We start from the raw sequence: 17,845 nt of genomic DNA, 5'->3' as shown, positions 1-17,845 counted from the left end.
ACTTTGTTAACATAATGGGTTTCATTGTAACATTTTCATACTATGGCATGCTTTATTTTCCTCCCTCTTGCCTCTTTCAGGTCCCCTTCTCACACCCTTCTACCTTCTTATCTAAGTTTTGCTGTTTAAATCATGCCACCTCTGACATTGTATTCTGGAACAGCAAACTGACTTGCCACTTACATCTTACTTGCTGCAAATCATCTTCCGAATCTGCACTTTGCCTCAGATACATCATTTTAGTAGCTGCTGAAACCAAACATCTTGGATGTTACTTTTCCTTCCTCCCCCTTCCCATATTATCTCAGTCAGCAAATCCCATCCACTTCTCTTTCAAAATAAGCACAGAATGAAACCAGTCATCATTTTGTTTACTTAGAGCAATTCTAGGACCATTCTACTATTATTTTTGGAAGCATGTATATACACTATGAGGTAGCCAAGTATTTCTTTGAACTTTTCTTGCCTCCACCTTCCAGGTGTTGGGATTACAGTCATGAGCTACCACACTTGGTTTATGTGATGTAGGACATGTGTGCGCGCACACACACACGTACACAGGCTGCTGACAATTGTTTTGCAAGTGCACACAGGTTGTTTACAATTGTTTCAGTGCGTACAGAGAGAGAGAGAGAGAGAGAGAGAGAGAGAGAGAGAGAGAGAGACTGCTGACCAGAATTTGATGACTTAAAGCAGCTGACCCGACCCTTTCCCCCCTTCTTTTGTGTCTTGTTTTAAAACTGGACACTTGTCAAAAGCTGTGAGATCTGACCCCAGTCAATGGGGGAAAAGACATAATCACCAAACTTTTTAAAAACCGCGCGAACTGACTACTTGGTGTCCTTGTTAGTCCCTTTGGGTTCTCAAAAAGAATTTTCTTGCCGAGCTATTGTTCGTATCATACTTGGTGAGGCCCCAAGATTATTCTTTGGTTTCTGGTATAGAAAAAATTGAGCCACACCCTCTATCCAGGGCCACTCCATTTAGAATGCTACTGCCCATTTTATTTTCCTTAAAACAATGTGTATTTCTCACCTCTCGCGTTTAGAATTTAATTTCCAGACACGAGGTGTGGTGGAACACGCCTGTAATCCCAGCTCATAGGGGCCTGAGGAAACCAGGTTTGTTCACTGTCCTACCTTAGCGATCTAAGCAGTGGCCTCAACAAACACCAGAGCGAAGGCAGGGCATAGTGAATCACAGCACTCGAGAGGTAGAGGCAAGCAGATCTCTGAGTTGTGGGTCAGCCTGGTCTACAGGGCAAGTTAGTGCAAGGCCCCTAGAACCACATCAGGTTCAAAGCAAAACTTATGAGCGGAGGATGAACAATACATAGTCACGGCTCACTTTAGATTAGCTATGGCAGAGTAGCGACTCTTCCGGTCCAAAGCTTCAGAGGTGGGATTTCCGATGGTCTGGGGTTGTACTTCCGGTATAGACCGGAAGTTCCTCTAAAAGTTACTCTTCAGGAATTTACGCGGTGTGGAGCGCTGTGGCTCCCTGATCCTGGAACTGTTATGGGCAAAAGAGACCGAGTAGACCGCGGTACGGACTCTTTGTAGCGGTCCTTGTCTCAGGGTTTGCTCCGGTCTGTTGGGTCCAGGAGATGCGCTGTGGAGCCGGGTGGGAAGCGTTTGCGGGATTCCGGGGGTGATGCCGGGATGCAGAGCGCTGGCTCAGGAGAACTTAGCGTTCCCTGTGTAGTGCGGAGGGAATTGTAAAACCTTGCTGGGTTCACGTCTGTGTCTTCTGTCGCAGACAAGAAGAAGTCCAAAAAGAGGCAGTATGAGGAGGAAGAGGAAGACGAAGACGACACGCCTGGGAACGACTCTCAGGAGGCGGTGCCCTCAGCGGCAGGGAAACAGGTCGATGAGTCCAGCACCAAAGTGGATGAGTATGGAGCCAAGGACTACAGGCAGCAGATGCCGCTGAAGGGCGACCATACTTCCAGGCCCCTCTGGGTGGTAAGCATAGCCGAAAAGTCTGGGTGGCAGCTAAATCTTGGACATTCTCACACCTCCAAAATTCAAGAGTCAGGAATGCTGCTTTCTTAAGTGGCTGGGGCTATACGTGCACATTGGAATAGCTGGTGTGACCTGGTCGTTCGCTCTCCATTTCTCCACAGCCCACCACACAGTGGTGAATGCCAGATAACTCAGCAGGTAAAGGCTCTTGCTGTCAAGAGTGAGACCTGAGTCTGTACCAGTACCCACATGGTAGGAGAAGAGAACCTGTTTTGGCAAGTTGTCCCCTGACTTTCAACATTGGAACTATGGCATGCATGTACTCACACTTACACCACATACAGTCAGTCATTCAATGTAGCATGTCTTTCTTTCTTTTTTTTTTTTTTTGTATTGATTTCTTTTAAGCTCTACATTTTTCTCTGCTCCCCTCCCTGCTTCTCCCCTCCCCTTCAACCCTCTCCCAAGGTCAATCTTGTCTTTTTCTACTTCCCGTGTAGATAAAAAAAGGATTTCTGTGTATGGAACATTGGGAACCTTTTCTCTCTACTCTTCTATGTCTAATTAAAGTACTAGGACCCTTGCGGTTGCCGGAAGGACTGGTTTCAAGGATATCTTAGCAGTGGACAGCTTACCCTTTTTGATAATGACATGAGAGCCTAGTGGTCTCTGCAGCCCATTAATATCCTTGCCTGTTGTGTTTACTTGATATTTTTAGGCTCCTGATGGCCACATTTTTCTGGAAGCCTTCTCTCCAGTTTACAAGTATGCCCAAGACTTCCTGGTGGCAATTGCAGAGCCAGTGTGCCGGCCTACTCATGTCCATGAATACAAGCTAACTGCCTACTCCCTCTACGCAGCTGTCAGTGTTGGGCTGCAGACCAGCGACATCACTGAGTACCTCAGAAAGCTCAGTAAGACTGGAGTTCCCGATGGCATCATCCAGTTTATTAAGGTGAGTTGCTAGCAGTTCTAATTGTCTTCATAATGTGGCAGTGGTATGCTCAGGTACTGATATTGCCATCAAAATGTCTGGCTTGTATCTCCTTTGGTAGCACAGTAGCTGATTGCCTAGCTGCTGCTGCTTTGGATCCAGTTGTGGTTCTGGCTGAGGCTATGCTTCCTGTGAGTTACTCCTAGCCCTGAAATAATAATTCAGGTCCAGTCTACTAACAAGGGTTATTTGGAAAACCAGCTCTGAATGGGTGGTGCTAGAGATCACATTTATAAGTATGCATGTATGTGTGTGTATATCTACAATTTATTTTTTGAAATTCTAACCCCGATATACCTGAATTTTTTTAAGACTAAATGAGGCCATAAGAGTAAGACCTCACAATCAGGAAGATGCTTGTCTTTATTAGGAGACATCATACAGCTGTCATAAATCCCTTCTTCATGGACTGTAGAGAGAAGGTGGCTCTTTACCAGTCAGGAGACCTTGCCACAGTCTCAATTATCTGGGCCTGGTCCATTCATCATGAACATCTAGAACTCTGAGAAAATGAATCTCTGTATGGTGTTTTAGGTAGTGAGCTCCATTTAAGGTTAAATACTTACTCTAGACCCATGGTAAATGAATTGTACTAGGGAAAGTCAGAACTTAAAATGTTGAAGTGAGGAGGGCTCCAGGTGCGTGGCAGTTGAATCAAAGAAGCGGGCGGTAAGTAGTTTTGTTACCATTAGCGAATCTGGAAGGGCTCCACATTGGATTTTACGTCTGTAAGCAGAATACCATGTATCCACTCCCAGAGAAGCCTTGGACTCCGCAGAGTTCTGCCGTGTTGTGGCGACGTAGAGGGTTGCCCAAGGAGAATGCAGCAGAGCTAGGTCCGGTCTCGGTGGGGAGCTGCCTACCAGGATGATGGCATTGGGGCAGTGCTGCGGCGGTCTGAGGGCAGCTCGAAATCTGATTGCCAGTTACCATTGCCAACACACAAATGACAGGATTCCTTCCAGCAGATTGGGAACCTGAGAGGATTTACACTATATTCCCTGTCACCAAGAAGCTTACATTGTGCTGGGCATGGTGGCACATGCCTCTGATCCCAGCTGTCCAGGGACAAGAACTGAAAGTTCAAGGCTGGGCTGGTGGATTTATTAGAACTTGTCTCAAAATTTAAAAATAGAGGTGGACGTGATTAGGGATGTAGCTTCATGGTCTTGAGTTCATTTGCCAAGAGACAGGGTTTCTCTGTGTACCCTTAGCTGTCCTGGAACTCCCTCTGTAGATCAGCCTGGACTTGGACTCACAGAGATTGATCTGCTTCTGCCTCCCAGGTGCTGGGATTAAAGGCGTGTGCCACCCCGCCCAGTTGGGAAAATGAGAACACTGGTGGGAAGGCCTAACCTTCTGAACTTACCTTGTAAGCAGGTACTGCGGAGTACTCACTGTGTGCCTGATGACTTCTGGGAGCTGCTTTAGTTCTGATAAGGCAGGATGAGCCTCCAGATCAGGATGGGGGCTGTGGACAAGCAGGGGGAAGTAAAACGGGGAACACAGCAGTGCTTTTTAGCTAGGCATGTGAGTTAGGTAGGAGGAGCTTCTTTCATCTCTAAAACAGCTCCCTTTAGGCAGATATGACTGCACATGGGGTTTTCCTAAAGCAAGTCAACTCTCCACGTGGCTGTGCTAAGGCATGGCGTCCTGGGGACTGAGATTTGCTGGTGTTCTCTCTTGCAGTTGTGTACGGTCAGCTATGGGAAAGTCAAGCTGGTCCTGAAGCACAACAGGTAAGAGGAGGTAGACGTACTGCCCTCTGATGGCAGGGAGGAGGGAGGACTGTGGGTAGGGCTGGGCTCCGGCTCTGCTTGAGACAAAAATGGAAAATTGAGAGGACTTAGGAAGGGAAAGGAGTCCCTCACCCTGTAGTCCAGTTGACTTCTAGCTGATAATCAAGAATTCTAGCTGGGCGTGGTGGTACACACCTTTAATCCCAGCACTTGGGAGGCGGAAGCAGGATGATTTCTGAGTTCGAGGCCAGCCTGGGCTTACAGAGTGAGTTCCAGGACAGCCAGGGCTACACAGAGAAACACTGACTTAAAAACAAAACAAAACAAAACAAGAAAAAAAATTCTAGAAGTTAAAATTGCAGTGTTATTTATCCACATACAATAGTAGTTTCTATATAGATGTTTCAGAGAAGAACGTTAGCAAAGCAGTGATCATACTCGGACTGCACGCATTTATGCCTTGTGTTCAGCTGTGCTCCTTCCTGTGATTCTCAGCGTGTTATGTCTTCAGTTGTAGCTGTTTGATCTGACAAAGGTGTGGGAAGTCATGAGGCTATAATTTTCAGATCATCTAATTGAATTAGATGCAGAATGTTCTGGAAATGGTGTGCCCGTCAGTAGGGACTTCCCTTCTCCCTGCTTGTAGATACTTTGTTGAAAGTTCCCACCCTGATGTCATCCAGCATCTTCTTCAAGACCCTGTGATCCGCGAATGTCGCTTGAGGAACGTTGAGGGGGAGTCTACAGAACTCATCACAGAGACCTTCACAAGCAGATCTGCTGTGCGTGAGCTTCTGGGTTACCTGGGGCTGGGAACTTAGGACCTCAGTTCTCCTGTAACCCAGCAATGACAGGCTAGCCGCCCTGCTGCTGTTGCCCCTTACAGCGTCAGTTCATGGCTGGTAACAAGAGTCCCATACTGCCTTTCTCTTCCAGATTTCTAAGACTGCAGAAGGCAGTGGTGGGCCTTCTACCTCCCAGGTGGTAGATCCACATGCCAAATCTGACATCCCCAAAGACCTGTTTGATTTTTATGAGCAAATGGACAAGGATGAGGAAGAGGAAGAAGAGACCCAGACAGTCTCCTTTGAAGTCAAGCAGGTTAGTGAATGCTTCCTGGTTTGTCTACCAGTCCAGCCATGTGTCTGCACCCTCTCCTCCGAGAGAAAGGGATCCCTGTACGTTTCCGGTTTTGTTCTTACCAGTTGGCCCCTTATATTCTCCTGAGGTGATTATGGTCTGAATGTCCTTCTTGGGGCTAGGAGGCTGGTTTCCACAGGATCCATTTTGGTTCTGATTAAAGTTCATTTTGAGGAGACCAGGGATGGTACTCTGTTGGTAGAATATTTCCTAGTGTGTCTAAGTCCCGGTTTCAGTCACTAGCACCATATAAATAGTGTGGTAGTGTGTGTCTGAAATCTGAGCCTGGAAGGGCGGAGGCCAGGAGGAGTCAGCAGTTCAGGGTCATCCTGGACTGCACAGTGGATTTAAGACTGGCCCTGGCTGGATGCCACTTGTCTCACAAGAACCAAAGCAACAAGAAAAAACAACCCACTAAACAAAAAAAAAATTGTTTTGCCCGTGTTCCTAGTTTGTGTTGTTTTTCTGTGCTAACCTTCTTGTTGGCAAGTAAAATCTGAAATTGTGTTCATCTAAACTCCAGATATTGATCATGAGGCCTTTTTGAATGTTGTCTCGAATGCGTTTTGGAGTTGAGATTCTCAAGTGTCCTCTGCTGGCTCCTAGGAAATGATCGAGGAGCTGCAGAAGCGCTGCATCTACTTAGAGTACCCTCTGCTGGCAGAGTATGACTTCCGGAATGACTCTCTCAACCCTGACATCAACTTTGACCTGAAGCCCACAGCCGTGCTCAGACCCTATCAGGAGAAGAGCCTGCGGAAGATGTTTGGAAATGGGCGCGCACGCTCCGGAGTCATCGTTCTTCCCTGTGGTGAGTGAGGCCTGAGTGGAGGAGGCCCCGCCTTTGTCTGCTGGCTGCCTCCGGCCCTACTCGGTGTGTCTCCCTGCTAGCCCCTTGCCTGTTCCTGGTTCTGGACTGAACTGATATTTATCGAGGTGCTTGATTTGTGCCGCCGTTAGTCAAGGCCCTGCGGGTATATCAGAGCTCATTCAGTTGGCACAGAGAATGACTGTGAATGGCTTCGCTAAGGAACCCATGAAGTCCTGACTAATAATGGAGGAGCGTGCTGTACGGGTAGACAGCAGTGCTGGCGGGGCCGCTGGGCATGTAGCACAGTTCCTACCCAGTGAAGTCTGTTGAATTAGGAGCAGCGGCAGGGCTGCGTCCCCGGCACCCGGCCGCCCGCATGGCAGGCTTATGCCCAGAAATAATTACACGGAAACTGTATTCTTTCAAACACTGCCTGGCCCATTATCTGTAGCCTCTTATTGGCTAGCTCTTACATATTGTTCTAACCCACTTCTAATAGTCTATGTAGCCCATGAGCTGGCTTACCAGAGAGGATCTTAACCTGAGTCTGGAGTGGGAGCATCATGGCAACTCCTTGACTCAGCTTCTTTTTCCCAGCATCCTGTTCTGTTTACTCCGCCTACCTAAGGGGTTGGCCTATCAAATGGGCCTAGGCAGTTTATTAATAAGAAATCACTCCCACATCATTTCCCCTTTTTCTGTTTAAACAAAAAAGAAAGGCTTTAACTTTAACATAGTAAAATTACATATAACAAAACAGTTATCAAGTAAGAATTACAGTTACAATATTTATATCTATTTTATCTCTTATCATAACTAAGGAAAACTATAACTAATCATTCTTCAACTCCATCAAAGACTCCAGAAGGATATAATATTACCTATCAAACAAGAAATAAGAAAACTCTAGAAATGACAGAGACATCTCGCTGCCTGGACAGTCACCCAAAGTTCCTCTGTACCGTTGGGGCATCCATCTTCGGCCTACAGGCCCATAGTATCCAGCAGACATTCTCATCAAGCAAGAAATTCCAAAGACAGTTCAGTCACTTTTTGCTGTGTCCTGCAGAATGTCTCACAGACTCTTTCATGAAGCAGGAACCCCAAAAGGTCATCTCACCTTTAGGCAAGTTCAGCAGTCCTCTCTCTGCGGGTTCTCTGTGTCCAGTTTATGCAACAGTCCAGGCAAGAGCAGTTTCTTGCCCAAATGGCTATCAAACTCCATAAGGATCCTCTTCGATGCCCATCTTCCTCTTGAAGTAGATTGGTGATGCCAGGAGCAGACTGTCTCATTGTCATGAAAAGTCCTAAGTTATTAAAACATTTAAAATGCCATATTCTATAATCTTTGAAAAATATGAAGAATGCCTATCTAAAATATATCTATGCACATCTAGAAAATCTTAACTAACATGACTACAAACTTAACTATTATTAATGATTATTCATTAACAACCTATATACATTACAAAATTAACCTTAAATTTAAATCACTAAAGCAAAATCCATATCAATGTAAATTATTCATACCTATATCATCTCCCCCTTTAAATGTAAAAGAACATTTATAAACAATATTTGGGAACATGGGCGCAGTTTTTTCTCTCCAAACTGCTTCCTGCTGAATGGGGGCGTCGTTAATTAGGTCTTTCATGGTATAACCTGTGTGCTAGTTTCATCTCAGTTGGCAGTTGAGCGAAGCAATTTTCTGAAGGTATTCACAGCAACCGTTCAGGAGGGCGTGGTCCATCATACCATATCGGAATAGAAGAAATGAACAGGGTCTCATCCTCTGTGAAAACAAAATAAGAAACTCCTTTCCAAAGTATCATGTCCTTAGATCCAAATTTCAAAGTCAAGGCATCAAAATCTCTACGATGGATTAGTTCAGCAGCATTTATAAACAAATATCTTTTAGCATCTGTTGCTCCTTCCTCAGCATTCAAACAATTCAAAGAGAGCATAATAGTATACAGTATCAAGATTCTCTGTGTATTTTCCATCTTTGTACGCTTTATTTTAACCTCTATTTCGTTTATTTTTACTTTTATTTTATATTCTCTGTATCTCTTTGACCTGGAATAACTCTGTAGACCAGGCTCTCCTTGAACTCTCAGAGATCCGCCTGTCTCTGCCTCCCAGGCATTGGGATTAAAGGTGTTTGCTACCACACCTTGAACTCACAGAGATCTGTTTGTCTCTGCCTTCTAGGCACTGGGATTAAAGGCGTGTGCTACCACACCTTGAAGTCACAGAGGTCAATCTCCCTCTGCCTCCCAAGCGTTGGGATTAAAGGCGTGTACTACCACACACAACTTCTCTTTTTCTTACTTTTTTTTTAAAACTTTTAACTTTTAGCTTGCATATATTTTTAACACACTGTAAATCATTTAAACATTTTCTTTATCTTTGAATCTCTTTACTGTATATCTCTCTTTTTCTGACCACACGAGCCTTTAAATTACTGAGCAATATGAGTAGGATTAAAGCCGTGGCTTTGCCAGCTAGATCCAGTCCATTCCTTAGCTTTCCAGCCTCATGGCGGAGATACAGGCTGTAGCCATATTTATAGCCACAATTCTATGGCGTTTCAAGGTCCCTGCCAGCCAGCGAGCTACAACAGACAACATTCAAGTCCTCTCTCTGTAGCCGGCCCTCCTGCCTCAGTCAGAGTTTGCCCTAGCAGGATGGCCCAGAAAGCCAGCATTTTTAAACGGCACAGCTTTTTTCCTGCTACAGCTGAAAATCGAAAAGCATGCGGTCAGCTTTTCATCAAAACCGTTTAAGTGTTTCGTGGCAGGACCTCTTAATGAGCTGCAGGGTTTTGCAGCTAAAGCTGAGTCAGGAAGCCTCTCTTAGATGAGAGTGCTTGCTTGCCTCTAGCAAGCAGAGTAGACCCGAAATTTCTGCTACCAAGAAAACATGCTTCACTCCATTCTCTCCCAAGCTTTCTCAGGCTTTTTGTGGTTTCAGTTAGCCACACGTCTGGGCGCCATCTGTTGAATTAGGAGCAGCGGCAGGGCTGCGTCCCCGGCACCCGGCCGCCCGCATGGCAGGCTTATGCCCAGAAATAATTACAGGAAACTGTATTCTTTCAAACACTGCCTGGCCCATTATCTGTAGCCTCTTATTGGCTAGCTCTTACATATTGTTCTAACCCATTTCTAATAGTCTATGTAGCCCATGAGCTGGCTTACCAGAGAGGATCTTAACCTGCGTCTGTCTGGAGTGGGAGCATCATGGCGACTCCTTGACTCAGCTTCTTTTTCCCAGCATCCTGTTCTGTTTACTCCGCCTACCTAAGGGGTTGGCCTATCAAATGGGCCTAGGCAGTTTCTTTATTAATAAGAAATCACTCCCACATCAGAAGTCAGTCTTGTAAAATGTAATCTGGAGGCTGCCTCTCCAGAAGTGTTGCTTGTTTCTGGATGGCTTGTGATGGGTCTGCGGAAAGGCAGCAGACACACGCGTTTGCACACACACACCCCCTTTCGTCAGAGTTCACAATCAGTGTCAGGTCTACCTAGGTCCACAACCAGAGGCCATTACAGATTCATCCGGGAACTCCAACCTGGACACAGTTTGCAGGGATGGGCCTCTGCCTTCAGTTATCTTCAGAAAGCTTCATGGATCATGTCAGAGATAAAGGTGAAATCGTTAAACAGTTTGATTTTTTTCATCTTAATCTTCTAATGGAAGGGGAAACTAAAGAAGTGTAGTTCCCCAGGCGAGTTACGCACAAGGGCCTTCTGTGCGGGAGAGAAGGGGAAAAGAGAACGAACAGACGGCTTTCCAGCCTTTTAAAGGGTTCCCCACGCACGTGCGTCAGACACCACGTTCTTTGCCTGCGCAGCCTTTGCGTGGAACGCTAGGGGCTCCTGGGAAATGTAGTTCCCCAGGCGAGCTACGCTCAGGGCCTTCTGGGGACTAACAAGAAGTTCAAAGAATTTTGTCTTCTCTGACTTTGCCAGGAGCGTGCACACTTTGTGCTTTCCTGAGCCTTGATTGTCCTATTAGTTTAAAGCTGTCATTTGCCTACACTGTGTGCTGGGTACCTATGACCATGGGCAAATGCTCTTCGCTCCAGCCTTCCCTTCTTTAAACTGATGATAGCAGGAACATCCTTCTCATTGGTGGTTCTAACATTTTACCATTTATGTGAGATACATATAAGGCGCTATCGAAGGGCCTTCTACTAAGTCTCATAAACAAGTACTAAGTGGGTCATCTCTTTATGAAGAACGCAGCCTGAAGCAGTGAGTGCCTTATAGATACTGTCTCTGAGGACCAGTTTATGGATTGTGCCTAGATTCTGGTCCTGTTGACCATTCTATCTGTTCCTGACCTTTGTTTCACTCTGCTGCTGGGTAGCATCACCCTTTGGTTGCTTGTAGGTGCTGGGAAGTCCCTGGTTGGTGTGACTGCTGCGTGTACTGTCAGAAAGCGCTGCCTGGTCCTGGGCAACTCGGCTGTGTCTGTGGAGCAGTGGAAAGCCCAGTTTAAGATGTGGTCAACCATCGATGACAGCCAGATCTGCCGCTTCACCTCGGATGCCAAGGACAAGCCCATCGGCTGCTCGATTGCCATTAGCACTTATTCTATGCTGGGCCACACCACCAAAAGGTCCTGGGAGGCTGAGAGAGTAATGGAGTGGCTCAAAACCCAGGAGTGGGGCCTCATGATCCTTGACGAGGTACACACCATTCCAGGTAAGGAGGTGGACGCTGACTGTCTATGCAGATAAAAGCTGACCCATTGGGGGTTGCAGGTGACTGCTGTGTATTCTATCTACTAACTAGCAAAGAGCAAGCTCCAGGACAGCCAGGGCTACGCAGAAAAACCCTTTCTCCGAAATAGTAGTAATAATAATTTTATTATTATTATAAAATATTTTATTATATTATTACTGTGGGGGTCACCACAACATGAGGAACTGTGTTAAAAGGTCATTGAATTAAGAAGGTTGAGAGCCACTGATTTAGAATCAGAACGCAGCGTGGGTTGCCTTAGAATGCAGAGGAAAATGTGGACTGACTGAAAGTAGAGATGCAGGAGATGTTCTAAAGCTAGACCACAGTCAGGGTTGCACTGCTCTAGAACTTTACTAAAACCTGCTGGATTATACTCTAAATGGGTGACTTTTACAGCAGATTGATAGATTGTATCACTGACACTGTTGTAAGAAAAAGATACGCCTGCAATTGGAGAAGTTGGATTTATATTACATACTGACAACTGATACTTCAGCCTTCATTTAATGAAACACAACAGTATTTTTTACAGAGAACCTATTCAGATCACTGAAAATGGGCTGCCCACCACTGGTGTCGTTTTTATATAATGAGAGCTTTTCCAGGGTCTGTATATGTCTGAGGATAACTAGAGATGCTAATAGAGGTGCTTATAGATGGTCCAGCAGAGACTGGATGTCTTTGAGAAGGGAAAACGACAAGGTACTGGCCTTGTGGTAAAGAACTTGGCATGCACTGGCAGGTTGTGGCACACATCTTTAATCCCAGCACTCAGGAGGCAGAGGCAGGCAAATCTCTGAGTTTGAGGCCAGCCTGGTCTACAAAGTGAGTTCCAGTACAGCCAGAACCATTACATAGAGAAACCCTGTCTCAAAAAACAAACAAAACAAAAAAGACCTTGGCATGCTCAGACAGTGTCCCCAGAGAAGTTCTGAGAGAGCAGTCAAGGCTGCCCCGGTGCAGGTGCCAGAGCAGCTTCAGGGCTCATAGACCTGGGTGGAGATGTGGCTTATACCGCTCATCTCTGAGGAAGAAGCCATCTAAGGATCGGAAACAGAGAGTAACCTGAGCTGACTTACAATAGGAATCACTCTGGCTACTGAGCATAAGCACTTTGGGAGCAATGAAAGGAGTAGACTTATGGAGTCCCAAGAGAAGGCTTGAGCCAGGGAGAAGACAGTAGGATGAAGACAATCTGATTGGACAGGCCACAGAGATCCCATGAACAGGTTAAATATGAGGGCAGAAAGGAAGGCGAAATCAAGGATGAAACTAAGGCTTTAGTTTGAGTGAAGGAAGCTCAGCAGGGCATTCATTGAAATGAGATAGCTTTGGAGACAGCTTGCTACCTACCAAGGGACAACCGGGAGTCTGTTAGACTTTAGACATACTGATTTGCATTGTCAGATGAATTCAGAACGTTAGGAAACAACATTAGCAAGGATATTTACATGCTGTGTCTGCACTAACGGTATAAGCATCATTAGCCCTCAGGGAAATGATGGTTAAGACACAAGATGTCACTTTACTCCAAATAGAATGGCTAAAATGAGAATCCTGGCATGATCAGTGCAGAGGAGGTTTTATATCAGAGGCATTGCAGAGTTGATGGTTGCTCTGTAGAACAAATCGACATCCACTGTAAAATCACAACATGATTTTTCTGTACACTGTTGGAAATGAGAACAGATTTATGTAGAAATATCTCTACTTAAATGTTTCCATAGCAACTCTATTCATAATCTCCAAAATTCAGTGGTCATCTGGGGATGTTTAGATAAGCAGACGACAGCACATCTGTACACCGGAACACAACTTGTCAGTAAAGAGGAATGGACATGCAATAGCTTGTCTAAGTTTCAGGGGCATGGTGCTGAAAGAAGTGTGTGGTTACGCGTATATGACATTGTCAAAAAGATACCACATGTTAGTGAACAGGCCAGTGGTTGCTGGGGCAGCACTCAAGGAGGACACAAATGACCAGCATATTAGGCAGTTATGAGGGAGCAATGAGTTGATCTATGTCCTGATTTTGGTGTAGACATAGAAATATCTATCTATCTATCTATCTATCTATCTATCTATCTATCTATCTATCTATCCAAATATATATATTACAGTTCATGGAACTGATACCCCTTCCCTATCACATTTATTTTATGATAATTTAGAAGCTCAACCTTCAAGAGTATGGGTGTCAAGTCTGCCAGGATTAAAGCTGATGGTGTAGAAAGTCGTGTTTTAAATGAGTTTAAGATTGTTCTAAAGTATTTCCCTTGGGCTGGGTATGAAGCCTGGGAGGGCTGAGAGTGTACTCTTCCTGAGAGTGTACTTAATGAATACTGCTGTTCTTAACTAAAATCTCAAATTCAAGCGTGTGGGAGCCTAGTATCAGGTCATAGTCCTAAAGTTCATAGTGTGGTCTCTGTTCTCTGGTCTGGTTCCCAACATCACTGGTTTGTCTTTGGGTAAAACAGTGAAACCAAGCTTTGAGTTCAGGCCTTTGAGTGTGTTGTGTAAGAGTTCCTGTGTTGAGCCAGGTGATGGTGGTGCTTGCTTTTAATCTTAGTACTCAGGCAGAGGCAGGTGGATCTTTGTGAGTTTGAGGTAAACCTGGTCCACAAAGTGAGTTCCAGGACAGCCAGGGCTATACAGAGAAACCTCTGTCTCACAAAACAAAACACAAACAAACAAACAAAACAACAGGAAGGAAGGAAGGAAGGAAGGAAGGAAGGAAGGAAGGAAGGAAGGAAGGAAGGAAGGAGAGAGAAAGATTTCATATATTGAAGACAATTCTCAAAGATGGTGGAGTCTTTAAGAGAAGGCTTTTGGTTGTGTGTATCACCGGCAGATGGGATTAATTCTGTTCTCCCGGGATCCCAGTTAGCTCCTGCAAGAGCAAGTGGTTATAAAAGAGCAAGGCTTCCGGACTCCGTGGGAGCTTTTCTGCATGTGTGATGCTGTATCTACTGTGAGGCTCTCACAAGAGTCCACACAAGTGGAGCTACCTAGTCTTGTACTTTAGTGTTCATTTTGCTCTGACAACAGAGGATGAACTAGTAACACTGCAAGCCCTATTGACTGGCAGTCAAGCCCCAAGAGCTGCTATTAAATAGAGATGTGAGCAAATCAGGAAATTTCCTGACGTCCTACTTTGATTACATTGGATCCAGCAAAGCGCTTTATCTTTGAGGTCTCAAAAGATAAGCTTTTCTCTTACTGGTCTTTTAAGAAGGAACCTTGTTGGGGCAATTTATTAATACTCTTGTGTTGTAATGAACTAGAAAAGCTTAGTTAGTACAGTGCTTGCCTAACACATGCACCTCTACGTTTGCTCCCAGCCTCATACAGATTAAAGGCATATACCACCACCCGGCCAGTCCTCCTGACTTAACAAGCATTTATTGAGCACTTTCCTTGGCATTAGAGATTCAGAGGTATAGTTGAGACATCCCAAATGAACTGTAGACTTAGCTTTACATAACAATGATGCAAACTTCACCCAGAGGGAGGAAGGTGATGCCATTTATGTGAAATTCAAGGAGAAGGCAGACTTCTTTGACAGCAGAAGTCAGGGTGGTGGTCTCTGTTGACAGAGGGGTGATGTGCTCAGTGCTCCATCTGTGACTGTGAAGGGTCCTCTCGGTACAGTGTGCCTCACTCCCCTGGGGCAGTTGTGGTAGCTGCCAGAAATGGCCTAGAAGATGCAGATTCGAAAAAATTCAGATCAAGTTCTCCTTTGTCCCTGTTAGCTGTTCTGCCTCCCAGGCCCACACTGTGTTGCACTTTTTGCCTGGGCCTCCAATGCTCCTGTTAGAAAGGAAAGCCTGGGATCCTTTGCTGTTACTTGTTTGGGTCAGCAATCATTGCTCAGAGATAACCATGACATGAACGTTTTATTTGCTTGTGCCTCCTTTTGTGTTTTGGTATCATTTTTGTTGTGTTTGCACATAGAAGTTTTCAAAAATTGTTTTTGTGTATGATACTTAAAACTGATCATTTACTTGGAGTCTGTCCATTCTGTTCTTCTGTGACTCTTTGGTTTGATTTGTCTTTTGGAATATTCTGTCCTCTTCATCTTCCAATTGGGTGGATTGGGAGGTCCTTCTATGTGTTGCTTTTATTGGTTAATGAATAAAGAAACTGCCATGGCCTGTTGATAGGGCAGAACTTTCGTAGGTAGGGAAAACTGGACTGAATGCTGGGAGAAGGAAGGCAGAGTCAGGGAGAAGCCATGGAGCTTCCACCTGAGACAGACGCTGGGAACATTACCTGGTAAGCCACTGCCATTGGCAATACACACATTAATAGAAATCGGTTAAATTAATATGTAAGAGTTACCCAATAAAAAACTAAAGCTATTGGGCCAAGCAGTGATTTAATTATTACAGTTTCTGTGTGATTATTTTGGGTCTAAGCTAGCCGGGCAGCTGGGAACCAACAAGCGGCCTCTTTTCTCCAACAATTGGGTTTCTTTTTAGAGAATCATTGGCCCCATCTTTAATTATATTATAGAATAAACATGACACTGTGTGTACTGAAGATTGAAGCCAGGGTTTTATGCTTGTGAAGCTTCCACTGAGCTACAGCTCCGACTCCATGAGTTAAACACTTTTTTCTTCCTTTGGAAAAGCAGGCAAGGCAGGTTTTATTGAGAAGTAGAGTAACAGCTCCCTGTGAGGTGTGGGGGTGGGCTGTCCTCAAAACGTGTTGCCCAGCCCAAAACTCTTTAAAAAAAAATTTATATTTACTTTTGGGGAGAGCATGTGTATGCCATGTTCAGGGTTTGGAGGTCAGCAGGAGCTGATTCTCTCCTTCCACCATGTTGATTCCAGACTTTGAATTCAGGTCATTAGGTCTGGCAGCAAGTGTTTTCACCTGCTAAGCCATCTCATTGGTCACCCAACTTAAAACATCTTAGTCTTCTTCCAAAGTGTTAAAAGTTTTAAAAGCTGTGGCCATGGAAACCTGCAAATTGGAGGACCAGGGTTCAAGTCTCAGGAACCCACAGACACGCTAGATGTGCTAAGGTTTATCTGTAATCCTAGCACTCCTGTCCTGTGGGAAGACAGGAAGTGGCAGCAACAGAATCCCCTGGCATATGCAGTAGTACCACAAAAAGACCCTGCTTCAGACAAGGTGGAGGATGAGGTGTCTTCTAATGTCCACACGTGTGCTGTAGCATGTGGGTAGCTGCATTCATACACATAAGCATACCCACACAAAATTTTTAAAAAGTTGTTTCCTATTTATTTGTTTATTTGATAAAATCAGGAATTATAGGCAGGTGGTGGTGGTGCACGCCTTTAATCCCAGCACTCGGGAGGCAGAGGCAGGCGGATCTCTGTGAGTTTGAGGCTAACCTGGTCTACAAGAGCTAGTTCCAGGATAGGCTCCAAAGCTACAGAGAAACCCTGTCTTGAAAAACCACCCAAAAAAAAAAAAAAAAAAAAAAAAGGAAGAAAATGAAAGCTGCTTCTTGATGGAAGTAAGTCTCATTGGTATTGTTGGGTGTTTTGTTGAGATGGGTCTCACTCTGTAATCCTGGCTGTGTTGAAACTAACTATATAGAACAGGCTGGCCTCAAACTCTGAATGATCCTCTTGTGTCTGCTTCCAGAGTGCTGAGTCTAAAGGCATGTACCACCATGCCTGATTTAAGTGGTATCTTTGTGGGAATCAGAGAAGAAGGATGCTCAAGCAAACTAGTGACTGAGCTTCATCATTTCCGTGAGCTCTGTTTGCTCTGTAGTTTAAGGGGGAATGGTAGAAGGCAGAGCAGAGCTGGCTTCCTCTCTACCCCCACATCCCAGCTTCCCTAGCTGTAACCTGGCGACAAGCTTCAGGATGGATGATTTGTGTGGCTTGAAGTCAAGTCATATTTGCTACTGCTGTCTGGACTCTAGACAGTGTTGGTAGGAGAATTCTGGCATTTGTGAACTTGGAACTCCTTGAAGTCATTTATCCCTTGTTCTTCTTTCTATCTTTGAGCAGTTCTAAAAGCCATGCTGAAATACTCTTGCTTTGTTGTTCTTGTCTGGAACCAGAGTTCAGCTCTCTAGTCCCAGGGTCAGCCATATGGTGCGGCAGATCAGTGCCAAGCTTCAAGCTGTGTGTGGTCCCTTCTCAGTGTAGGAAGTGATGACGTGAATCTTCCCTTTATCCACAGCCAAAATGTTCCGGCGGGTTTTGACCATTGTGCAGGCCCACTGTAAGCTGGGTTTGACTGCAACCCTTGTTCGGGAAGACGACAAAATTGTTGACTTAAATTTTTTGATTGGGCCCAAGCTTTACGAAGCCAACTGGATGGAGCTGCAGAACAACGGGTACATCGCCAAAGTCCAGTGTGCCGAGGTATTTGCACTCCTGGGAGGTTTGCAAAGTGAGGACTCCTCCAGTGGGAGGAGTCTCCCATTCCTCATGGGCAGACAAACAGGTCAGGACCCA

General features: G+C 45.2%; 1 protein-coding gene across 1 annotated transcript in view; it reads left to right on the top strand.

Moving 5' to 3' along the window:
• The first annotated feature begins 1,415 nt into the window (after window positions 1-1,415).
• Window positions 1,416-17,845, top strand: part of Ercc3 (ERCC excision repair 3, TFIIH core complex helicase subunit) — a 32,042-nt gene continuing 15,612 nt past the window's right edge. Inside the window, exons 1-9 of the mRNA XM_050134935.1 lie at window positions 1,416-1,545; window positions 1,759-1,964; window positions 2,683-2,919; window positions 4,648-4,697; window positions 5,344-5,479; window positions 5,634-5,798; window positions 6,444-6,648; window positions 11,043-11,357; window positions 17,568-17,752. Of these exons, the coding sequence (XP_049990892.1) occupies window positions 1,518-1,545; window positions 1,759-1,964; window positions 2,683-2,919; window positions 4,648-4,697; window positions 5,344-5,479; window positions 5,634-5,798; window positions 6,444-6,648; window positions 11,043-11,357; window positions 17,568-17,752 (1,527 nt within the window). The 5' untranslated portion in view covers window positions 1,416-1,517. The remainder of the gene's footprint in view (window positions 1,546-1,758; window positions 1,965-2,682; window positions 2,920-4,647; window positions 4,698-5,343; window positions 5,480-5,633; window positions 5,799-6,443; window positions 6,649-11,042; window positions 11,358-17,567; window positions 17,753-17,845) is intronic.

This window comes from Alexandromys fortis, unplaced genomic scaffold, assembly GCF_014885135.2.
Source record: "Alexandromys fortis isolate MF-2015 unplaced genomic scaffold, M_Fortis_MF-2015_v1.1 scaffold_25, whole genome shotgun sequence".
Taxonomy (NCBI): Eukaryota; Metazoa; Chordata; class Mammalia; order Rodentia; family Cricetidae; genus Alexandromys; species Alexandromys fortis.
This window is presented reverse-complemented; position numbering and strand designations above follow the sequence as displayed.